Genomic DNA, 12,027 nt, shown 5'->3' with positions numbered 1-12,027 from the left:
GTTCCAAGGGAGAGCTACATTTCAATGATCTAACTTGTCCCAACTACCTTCCAGCTGTGAGAAATGACAAGTTGACATCTCATCCTCCCTTTTTTTCTCTTTTCCTGAGAAATCTGGGATTAGTGTGGACGACAACAATATCTTTATTTATGTCTTTCATGTAATCATCCCACACTCCTGTGGGAAATTTCTTTCTGGTCAGACAGATATGCCTCCATTTCATTCCTTATCGGCCACAGGGAAGGCATGTAACTGCTGATAGAGCTTTCTTATGATCTTCTGTAATGTGAGCTACTTTCAGAGAATGCAATATACAGCCAACCAGGAATTTATGGTGTATGTCCATACTCACATGAACCAGATCCCATTCATCAATGAAGCATACCACCTGGTGCTATACCATGTAAAGAAAGATGTCTACACTAAGAATTCCTTCCCAATGGATACTCTACTCTCAGATATCTCAGTCTTAGTTTCATGATTTGTTATACATCAATCACAATGAGAATTTACCTGTCTCTACAGGAAATAAAGTCTTCATCCCATATCAAATGGGAAAAGATATTGATGTTGTGATGGACCTACACAGATGCCTTACCTTGAGATTGATCACCATCACATTCATGAGTCTCAATGTAAATACTGATGTTGTTTTGCAACGACTCCTCTCTAACTTCCTCTGGGTAGACAAAAACAAAAGTTTATTCCCTTCAATTGAGCACTCATAACAGAATGAAGATTCTACGCAAGTCCTTAGTGAACCAATGAGTTTGAATGAGTAGCCTCGTCTACCTCACAAAGATCACACCCCCTATGAGGCACAGAAAAGCTGCTAAAGTTCCATTATCACACATATTTAAATTGTTTCTTGTATCTATTTAACTCTACAATCCCCAAGTGAGGAAATTCATGATGTCTGTGTTTCTGGGTATATCAGCTATAATATCAATTTCCTGATGCATTCACTCCATATGCTACAAATGACAATTCTGTTTTGTATAACAGAATAAAACTTCAACATGCATGAATATCATAGTCTCATATATTTTTATCTACACCTTTGTTCACAGACATTGAAACTGATTTCACTCTTGGCAACTGTGAGTAGTCGTCCAATAAATTGAGATGTACATTTATTTTAATTCTATTTAGAATCTATGAGAATATAGACTCAGTGATAGAAATTCTGGGGCATATCAAATTTCAGATTTTAGGCTTTTTGAGGTACCTTTCTGTATGATTCATCATGGAAGATGTGAATCAAAAACAATCTCAGATATGACATCTACAACAGAACTAAGAAAATATTCCAACCAAGTCCAGTTTGGTGGACCAATTAGTTTCCTGGGATTATTGTAATAACATAGGTATCTCAAGGGTAACTATATAACTAAAGGATCCTCCTAAGTATGATACACCCTTTGGTGAGTTATGAATACTGCTGCCTATTTAGTGTAAATAATTACACTAAAAAGATCTTGTCTTCACAATTTGCTTACTGATTTTTCAGCAATAATAAGGATGAGAATCATGAGATTTGTAAGTTGTGTGAGCTTCCTGATCCCCTTAAGTTTCCTTAGCTTCCTAAGTGTTGTGAGTCTTCCTTCACTCTCGAAGAAGAAATGATTCTAGTTAAAAGAAAGACCTACACAACACTCCACCCCTTAATCCAGATCTTGTATGCTTTGATCCATTCATGATATTTTCTGAATTTCAGAGGAAATTGTGTTAATGTCAATGTATTTATTTATTGTGGCTGAAATTTAATCATTATATTGTAACAAAATTCTCTGAGTACCAGGAGGTTGGCTGGTTACGTTTTTCCATAGATAGTGCAAAAGATTAATTTTCCTCTATATTCTAAAAGCATAAGTAATCTATGGGTAGAAACACTTGTGTTTAGAATGCATTTTGTTGGGTACCCAACACCTGTTTATGAAAACAATAGTAGTTTACATAGCAGCAATGGGCACTATGAAATCCCGCAGTCAGGGATGGAGATTTCATCTCTGTCCTATCCAGATTTTTATGTTCTGAAGCCAAAGTTTACAGTGTCTTTAGCAGTAGGTTCTTAACATCTAGTTTTGGCACAACCAGCAGCATTAAAATAGCCTTTGTGGTCTGTGAGGAGTATAAGACACTTTTGTCTTCTTTAAGTCAGTTCATCCAGACTCTTTTATTCCTTATTGTTATGCAGAATGAATAGTTACCTTACTGTTTCTCCTATTTTGGGATACCCATATTAGTCCTGACTGATCCTATGTCCAATTGCATGATGTTCTAGGTTCTGAGAAATTTATTTGTTGTTTTAAATGTTCTCAATTTTAATCAGCTCAGTGTAGAGTATACATGCTTGACATTCTATCAGGATTATGTAATTTTCTTCTTCCATATCATTTGATTTTTTACAGTGTAATCTAAGATATTTTTTCCCAATGGAGAGCTCCATTGAAAAGATCTAACTTGTCCACACTACTTCCAAATGTGGGAAATGACAAATTGACATCTTTTTATCCTCCCTTGGTTTCTCTTTTCCTGAGAAACCTGAAATTAGTGTGGAGGACAGCAATGTCTTTATTTATGTATTTTATATAATCATCCCTCACTCCTGTGGGAAATTTCTTTCTGGGCAGAGAAATATGATTCCATTTCTTGCCTTATCAGCTGCAGGAAAAGCATGTAACTGCTGATAGAGCTTTCTTATGATCTTCTGTAATGTGAGCTACTTTCAGAGATTTCAATACACAGTCTACCAAGCATTTATGGTGTATTTGCAAACTCACAGGAAGCAGATACCACTCATCAATGAAGCATTCTACCTGATGTCATACCATGTAAAAGAATATGTCTACACTAAGAACATCCTTCTCAATGGATGCTCTCCTCTCAGATATATCAATCTTAGTTCATATTTTATAATACATCATAGTGAGAATTCACCTGTCACTACAGAAAAGAAAGTCATCACCCCATATCACATGAGAAAAGGTATTGATAAAATGTAATTGACCTACACAGATGCCTTACCTTCAGATTGATGACCATCACTTTCATCAGTCTCCATGTGCATACTGACTTTGTTTTGAAACACCTCCAACCTAATTTCTTCTGTGCAGACAAAAACAAGTTTATTCCCTTCAAATGAGCACTCATGACAGAATGAAGATTCCATATAATTCCTTAGTGAACCAATGAGTTTGAATGAGTAGCCCCTTCTACTACACAAAGATCACATCCCACTAAGGGACAGAGCAAAGTTACTAAAATTCTATTACCACTCATATTTAAAATGTTTCTTGCATTGATTTAACTCTAAAATCTCCAAATAGTAAATTTGTGATGTCTGTATTTCTGGGCTATATCAGTTTTCATATCAATTTTCTGGTGCATTCAATTAATATCCTACAAATGACAATTCTGTTTTGTGTAAGAGAATAAAACTTCAATATGCATGAATATAACAGTCTCATATTTTTAACTACTCCTCTGTTCACAGACATAGAAACTGCTTTCACACTTGGCAATTGTGAGTAGTGCTCCAATAAATTGAGGTGTACAGTCTTCTCAGTTCTCTGGTGTTTTGGTGTCTTAAAGAGTATACACTCAGTATGAGAAATCCTCAGGCATATCAGAGTTCAAATTTGAGGTTTCTGTGGTACATTTTTATATGTTTTGTTAAGGGAAATTTAATTAAAAATCAACCTCAGATATAACATCTGCAACAGAACAAAAAATGTATTCCAACCGAGTCCAGTTTGGTAGACCAATGAGGTTCCTGGGATTACTGGTGGGAACATAAGTATCTCAAGGGTAACTTTACAACTAAAGGATCCTCTTTAGTGTGACATAGCATTGGTGAGTTATGAATATTGTACCCTGGAGCTTGTGTTCAACTAATAAGTAATTTACAGTGGAAATATCCTCTCTTCACAGTTTGCTGACTGTTTTTGTAAGCAATAATGAAGATGAGAATCATGAGATTTACAAGTTGTGTGAACTTCCTGATCCCTTTAAGTTTCCTTAGCTTCTTAAGTGTCATGAGTCCTCCACTCTCTAAGAAGAAATGTTTCTAGGTAAAGAACAGACCTACACAACATTCACCCCTTCCTCCAGATCTTGTATGCTTTTGATTAAGTCATGACATTTTCTGAATTTTGGAGAGAATTTTGTTGATGCCAATTAATTTTTTTATTATAGCTGAAATTTAGGTCACTATGTTGTAAGAAAAGTCACTGATTCCCAGGAGGTTGGCTAGTTACAAGTTGCCACAGATACTGCAAAGGATTAATTTTCCTCTATATTCTATAATCAGAATAATCTATGGGTAGAAATATGTGCTTAGAACGCATTTAGGTGGGATCCAACAACTGTTTATGAAAACGTTAGTAGTCTAGACAGCATCAACTGGCACTATGAAAACCAGCAGTCAGGGAGGGAGATTCCATCTCTGTCCTATCCTGAATTTTATGTTCTTTAGACAAAGGTTACAGTATCTTTAGAAGTAGGTTCTTATCATGTAGTTTTGTCACAATCAACAGCATTAAAATAGCTTTTGTGGTGTGAGGACTATAAGACACTTTTGTCTTCTTTAAGTCAGTTCGTTCAGACTGATATCTTTGTATTGGCTCAGGTTATGCAAGTTGGATAGTACTTTACTGTTTCTGCTATTCTGGGATACCGATATTGGTCCCATGTGATCCTATGTCCTACAGCCTCACAATCTAAGTTCTGAGAAACTCATTTATTCTTTTAAATCTTCTCAGTTATAAGCAGGTCAGATGCAGAATATTCCCTAAACCTTACAATTTTATTGCTTTACTTTTCTGATTTTAAAACCTCAAACTTGATTAATATCAGCATTACATATGATTATATACATATTTCACAGTCTATCTGTATCATATCATGTTCTTCCTTCATACATTTGATTTTTTTTTTACAGTAGAATCAATGTTATTTTGTTCCAAGGGAGAGCTCCTTAGCAAAGGTATAACTTGGTCCTCTCGTATTCCTGCTTTGCAAAATAGCAAGTTGACATCTTCTCATCCTCCCTTTGTTTCTCTTTTCCTGAGAAATCTAAGAAAGTATGGAGGATAGCAATAGCTTTATGTGTTTTATATAATCATCCCTCACTCCTGTGGCAAATATCTTTCAGGGCAGATAGATGAACCTCTATTCCATGCCTTATTAGCCACAGCAAAAGCATGTAACTGCTAACAGTGATTTCTTATGATCTTCCTAATATGAGTTACTTTCAGAAATTACCTTATACAGTCTACTGGGCATTTAGGGTATATATTCATACTCACATGGAGCAGATACCATTCACCAATGAAGCATTCTACCTGATGCCATACTATGTAAAGGAAGATGCCCACACTTAGAACATCCTTCCCAATGGATGTTCTGCTCTTAGATAGTTCAGTGAGAATTCAACTGCCGCTACAGGAAAGAAATTCATCATCCCATATCACATGGGAAAAGATATTGATATTGACCAAGACTGATGCCTTACTTTTAATTTGTTCATCATTACATTCAACAGTTTCAATGTGCATACTGACTTTGTTTTGAAATGTCTCCACCCTAAACTTCCTCTGGGTAGACAAAAACAAATGTTTATTCCCTTCAACCGAGCACTCATGACAGAATGAACATTCCACCTAAGTCATTAGTGAAAAAATGAGTTTCAGTGAGCAGCCTCTGTTACCTCACAAAGATCACATCCCACTATGGGTCACAGCAAAGCTGCTAAAGATCCATTATCATACATATTTAAAAGGTTTCTTATATCTTATTGAATTTATAATCTCCAAATGAAGATATTCTTGATATTTGTATTTTGGGGCTATGTCAGTTATAATATCAATTTCCTGGTGCATTCACTCCATATGCTACAAATGATAATTCTGTTTTGTATAGCAGAATAAAACTTCAACATGCATGAAATCGCAGTTTCAAATATTTTTATCTACACCATTATTCACAGACATAGAAACTGCTCTCACACTTGTCAATTTTGAGTAGTGCTCCAATAAATTGAAATGTAAAATTGTCTCAGTTCTATCATGATTTGGTGTCTTTGAGAGTATACACTCAGTGCTAGAAATGCTAGGCCATATCTAAATTCAAATTTGAGGTTTCTGTATGATTTGTTATGGAAAATTTGAATAAAACTTAATCTCAGATATGATATTTGCAACAGAAAAATTTTTTATTCCAACAAAGTCCAATTTGGTGAACCAATGCATTTTCTGGGATTCTTTGCAGGAACATAGGTATCTGAAGGGTAACTGTATAATTAAGGACTTTCTTTATTATGACACACCATTTAGTAATTTATTAATATTGCCTCTCTGGAACTCTGTGTTCAACTTATAAGTGACTTGCACTGGAAAGATCTTCTCCTCACAATTTGGTTACTGATTTTTTTAAGCAATAATGAGGATGAGAATCATGAGATTTGTAAGCTGTGTGAGCTTTCTGATCCCTTTAAGTTTCTTTAGCTTCCGAAGTGTTGTGAGTCTTCCTTCACTCTTCAAGAAGAAGTGTTTTTAGGTAAAAAAACAAACCTACACAACACTCAACTCCAGATATTGTATGCTTTGATTCAGTCATGATATTTTCTGGAATTTGGAGAGAATTTTTATTGCCAATTACTATTTTATTATGGCAGAAGTTTAAGTTACTATTTTTTAAAAAATGTCACTGATTCCTAGGAGCTTGGCTGGTTACATGTTTCCATAGATACTGCAAAAGATTAATTTTCCTCTATATTCTAATAGCAGAAGTACTCTATGGGTAGAAACACTTGTGTTTAGAATACAGTTTGCTGAGTACTCCACAACTGTTTATGAAAACAATAGTAGTCTACATAGCATCAATGGGCACTATGAAATTCCACAGTCAAAGAGGGAGATTCCATCTCTGTCCTATCCTGAATTTTATGTTCTGAAGCCAAAGGGTACAGTGTCTTTAGCAGTAGGTTCTTATAATGTAGTTTTGGCACAACCAACAGCCTTAAAATAGCTTTTGTGGTGTGTGAGGGTTATAAGACACTTTTGTCTCCTTTAAATCTGTTCATCCAGGATAATATATTTTCATTGCCTCAGGTTATGCAGGATGGATAATTACTTTACTGTTTCTCCTATTCTGGGATACCCATATTGATCCCATCTGATCCTACACCCCACAGCATCACAACCTAGGTTTTGAGAAACTCATTTATTGTTTTAAATCTTCTCAATTTTAAGCAGGTTAGATGCAGAATAATCCCTAAATATTACAATTTCATTGCTTTTCTTTCCTGATTTTAAAACACCAAACTTGATGAATATCAGCATTACATATGATTATATACATACTTCATAATCTATTTATATCACATCATGTTCTTCTTCCATAATGTTTGATTATTTTATAGTAGAATTAATGATATTTTGTTCAAAGAGAGAGCTCCATAGCAAAGATGTTACTTGGTCCCCTTGCGTTCTTGCTTTGCAAAATAGCAAGTTGACATCTTCTCATCCTCCCTTTGTTTCTCTTTTCCTGAGAAACCTGAGATTAGTGTGTAGGACAGCAATGTCTTTATTTATGTATTTTATATATTCATCCCTCACTTCTGTTGGAAATATCTTTCTGGGCAGAGATATATGCCTCCATTGTTTGCATTATAAGCCTCAGGAAATGCATGTAACTGCTGATAGCGCTTTCTTATGATCTTCTTTAATATCAGCTACTTTTAGAGATTGCAATACACAGTCTACCAAGCATTTATGGTGTATCTGCAAACTCATAGGAAGCAGATCCCATTCATCAATGAAGCATTCCACCTGACGCCATACCATGTAAAAGAAGATGTCTACACTAATAACATCCTTCCCACGGATGTTCTACTCTCAGATATCTTAATCTTAGTTCATGATTTATAATACATCATATTGAGAATTCACCTGTCACTACAGGAAAGAAAGTCATCACCCCATATCACATGAGAAAAGATATTGATAAAATGTAATTGACCTACACAGATGCCTTACCTTCAGATTGATGACCATCACATTCATCAGTCTCCGTGTGCATACTGACTTTGTTTTGAAACACCTCCGCCCTAACTTCTTCTGTGTAGATAAAAACAAGTTTATTCCCTTCAAATGAGCACTCTTGACAGAATGAATATTCCACATAAGTCCTTAGTGAACCAATGAGTTTGAATGAGTAGCCACTTCTACTACACAAAGATCACATCCCACTAAGAGGCACAGCAAAGCTACTAAAGTTCTATTATCACAATATTTAAAATGTTTCTTGTATATATTTAAAGCTACAATCCCCAAATTAGTAAGTTTGTGATATCTGTATTTCTGGGCTATATCAGTTTTCATATCAATTTTCTGGTGCATTCAATTAATGTCCTACAAATGACAATTCTGTTTTGTGTAAGAGAATAAAACTTCAGTATGCATGAATATAATATTCTCACATTTTTATCTACTCCTCTGTTCACAGACATAGAAACTGCTTTCACACTTGGCAATTGTGAGTAGTGCTCCAATAAATTGAGGTGTACAGTTGTCAGTTCTATGGTGATTTGGTGACTTTCAGAGTATTCACTCAGTGATAGAAATTCTGGGACATATGCTGTGGGATGGTCTGTATGTCAAATTGCTTTGATTGGTCAATAAATAAAACACTGATTGGCCAGTGGCTAATCAGGAAGTATAGGTGGGACTAACAGAGAGGAGAAAAAGAAAGAACAGAAAGGTGGAAGGAGTCATCGCCAGCTGCTGCCATGACAAGCAGCATGTGAAGATGCCAGTAAGCCATGAGCCACATGGCAAGGTATAGATTTATGGAAATGGATTAATTTAAGCTACAAGAACAATTAGCAAGAAGCCTGCTATGGCCATACATTTGTAAGCAATATAAGTCTCTGTGTTTACTTGGTTGGGTCTGAGCAGCTATGGGAGAGGCAGGTGACAAAGATTTGTTCTGACTGTGACAAGGCGGGAAAACTCTAGCTACAGGCATATCAAAGTTCAAATTTGAGGTTTCTGAGGTACATTTCTGTATGATGTGTCAAAGGGAATGTGATTCAAAAGCATTCTTAGATATGACATTTACAACAGAACTAATAAAATATTCGAACCAGGTCCAGTTTGGTGGACCAATGAGTTTCCTCTGATTACTTGCAGGAAAATAGACATCTCAAGGGTAACTATATAACTAAAGGATCCTCTTTAGTATGACACACCATTTAGTAATTTATGAATATTGCCTTTCTGGAGCTCTGTGTACCTACACTGGAACGATCTTCTCTTCATAGTTTGCTTACTGATTTTTTTCAGCAATAATGAGGATGAGAATCATGAGATTTGTAAGCTGTTTGACCTTCCTGACCCTTTAAGTTTCCTTAGCTTCCGAAGTGTTGTGAGGCTTTCTTCACTATCCAAGAGGAAAAGTTTCTAGGTAAAGGACAGACACAATATTCACCCTTTCCTCCAGATCTTGTATGCTTTTGATTCAGTCATGACATTTTCTGAATTTTGGAGAGAATTGTGTTGATGCCAATTAATTTTGTTTTATTGTGGCTGAAATTTAAGTCACTGTGTTATAAGAAAAGTCACTGATTCCCAGGAGATTGGCTAGATATGAGTTTCCAAGATACTGTAAGAATTAATTTTCCTCTATATTCTAATAGCAGAAATACTCTATGGGTAGAAACACTTGTGTTTAGAATGCAATTTGGTGGGTACACTACAACTGTTTATGAAAACAGTTGTAGTCTGCATAGCAGCAAACTGGCACTATGAAATCCCACAGTCAGAGAGGGATATTCCATCTCTGTCCTATTCTGATTTTTATGTACTGAAGCCAAAGAGTACAGTATCTTTAGCAGTAGGTTCTTATCATGTAGTTTTGGCACAACCAACAGCATTAAAATAGCTTTTATGGTGTGTGAGGACTATAAGACACTTTTGTCTCATTTAAGTCAGTTCATCCAGATTGATATCTTTGTATTGCCTCAGGTTATGCAGGATGGATCATTACTTTACTGTTTCTCCTCTTCTGGGATACCCATATTGGTCCCATGTGATCCTATGTTCCACAGCCTCACAATCTAAGTTCTGAGAAACTCATTTATTGTTTTAAATCTTCAATTTCTAAGCAGCTCCAATGCAGAGTATTCCTTAAATATTACAATTCCATTGCTTTCCTTTCCTGATTTTAAAACATTAACCTTGATAAATACCAGCATTACATGATTATAAACATACTTCATAGTCTATCTGTATTACATCATGTTCTTCCTTTATAACATTTGATTTTTTTTACAGTAGAATCAGTGTTATTTTGTTCCAAGTGAGAGCTCCTTAGCAAAGATATAACTTGGTCCCCTTGCACTCCTCCTTGGCAAAATAGCAAAGTGAAGTATTCTCAACCTCACTTTGTTTCTCTTTTCCTGATAAATATGAAATTTGTATGGGGGATTGTGGTGGTATTTTTCTCCCAAAAATATTGTGCAAGCTAATAAACTTATCTGGGGTCAGAGAAGAGAACAGTCACAATATTAAGCATAGAGAATAGGCAGTGGTAGCATGCCTTTAATCCTAGCATTCCAGAGGCAAAAATACCTCTGGATCTCTGTGAGTTCAAAACCATTGGGAACAGCTAGGCATGGTGAAAAACTCTGTTAATCCCAGAAAGTGACCCTTTAATCTCAAGGAGTTAGGCAGAAAGAACAAAGATATATAAGGTGTGAGGACCAGAAACAGGAAGCTTTTGGCTGGTTAAGGTTTTAAGCTTTGAGCAGCATAGTTCAGCTGAGGTCATTCTGGATGAGGACTGAGAAGCTTTCAGTCTGAGGAAACAAAATCATCTGAGGAATTGGCAAGGTGAGGTGGCTGAAGCTTGTTCTGCTTCTCTGACCTTCCAGGTATCATCCTAATAACTGGACCCAGGTTTATTTTTATTAATAAGAAGTTTTAAGATTCCTGCTACAGAGGATAGCAATAACTTCATGTGTTTTATATAATCATCCCTCAGTCCTGTGTGAAATTTCTTTCTGGGCAGACAGATGAGCCTCCATTTCATGCCTTATCAGCCAGAGCAAAGGCATGTAACTGCTGACAGGGATTTTTATGATCTTCCTAATATGAGTTACTTTCAGAGATTGCCTTATACAGTGTACCAGGCATTTAGGGTGTATCTCCATACTCACATGGAGCAGATCCCATTCACCAATGAAGCATTCCACCTGATGCCATACTATGTAAAGGAAGATGCCCACACTTAGAACATACTTCCCAATGGATGGATGTTGTACTCTCAGATAGTTCACTGAGAATTCAACTGTCACTACAGGAAAAAAATTAATCATCTCATATCACATGGGGAAAGATATTCATATTGAGATTGACCTAGACATAGGCCTTACCTTTAATTTGATCACCATTACATTCATCAATCTCAATGTGCATACTAACTTTGTTTTGACATATCTCCACCATAACTTTTTCTGGGTAGACAAAAACAAATGTTTATTCTCTTCAATTGAGCACTCATGACAGAATGAAGATCCCACCTAAGTCATTAGTGAACCCATGAGTTTCAGTGAGTAGCATCTTCTACATCACAAAGATCACATCCCACTATGGGGCACAGAAAAGATGCTAAAGTTCCATTATCACCCATTTTTAAAATGTTTCTTGTATTTATTTTAATCTAAAATCTCCAAAGGAAGAAATTCCTGATATCTGTATTTCTGGGCTATATCAGTGATAATATCAATTTCCAGGTGCATTCACTCCATATGTTACAAAATATAAATCTGTTCTGTAGAACAGAATAAAACTTCACCATGCATCAATATCAAAGTTTCAAATATTTTTATCTAAACCATTGTTCACAGACTTTGAAAGTGCTTTCACAATTGGCAGTTGTTAGTAGTGCTCCAATAAATTGAGATGTAAAATTATCTCAGTTCTGTCATGATTTGTTGTCTTTGAGAGTACACACTCAGTGCTA

General features: G+C 35.7%; 1 protein-coding gene across 2 annotated transcripts in view; it reads right to left on the bottom strand.

The window, feature by feature from the left end:
- Positions 1–12,027, bottom strand: part of LOC114707377 (selection and upkeep of intraepithelial T-cells protein 2-like) — a 59,490-nt gene that overhangs the window by 24,831 nt on the left and 22,632 nt on the right. Inside the window, exons 8-11 of one of the 2 annotated variants that reach the window (XM_037202819.1) lie at positions 11,438–11,518; positions 8,040–8,120; positions 3,028–3,108; positions 599–679 (exon numbers count right to left, since the gene is read on the bottom strand). In XM_037202819.1, the coding sequence (XP_037058714.1) occupies positions 599–679; positions 3,028–3,108; positions 8,040–8,120; positions 11,438–11,518 (324 nt within the window). The remainder of the gene's footprint in view (positions 1–598; positions 680–3,027; positions 3,109–8,039; positions 8,121–11,437; positions 11,519–12,027) is intronic. The other variant, XM_037202820.1, reaches the window with a different exon arrangement.

Source organism: Peromyscus leucopus, chromosome 2, assembly GCF_004664715.2.
Source record: "Peromyscus leucopus breed LL Stock chromosome 2, UCI_PerLeu_2.1, whole genome shotgun sequence".
Classification (NCBI taxonomy): domain Eukaryota; kingdom Metazoa; phylum Chordata; class Mammalia; order Rodentia; family Cricetidae; genus Peromyscus; species Peromyscus leucopus.
The sequence above is the reverse complement of the archived record's forward strand: the minus strand, read 5'-3'. Positions and strand labels throughout refer to the sequence as shown.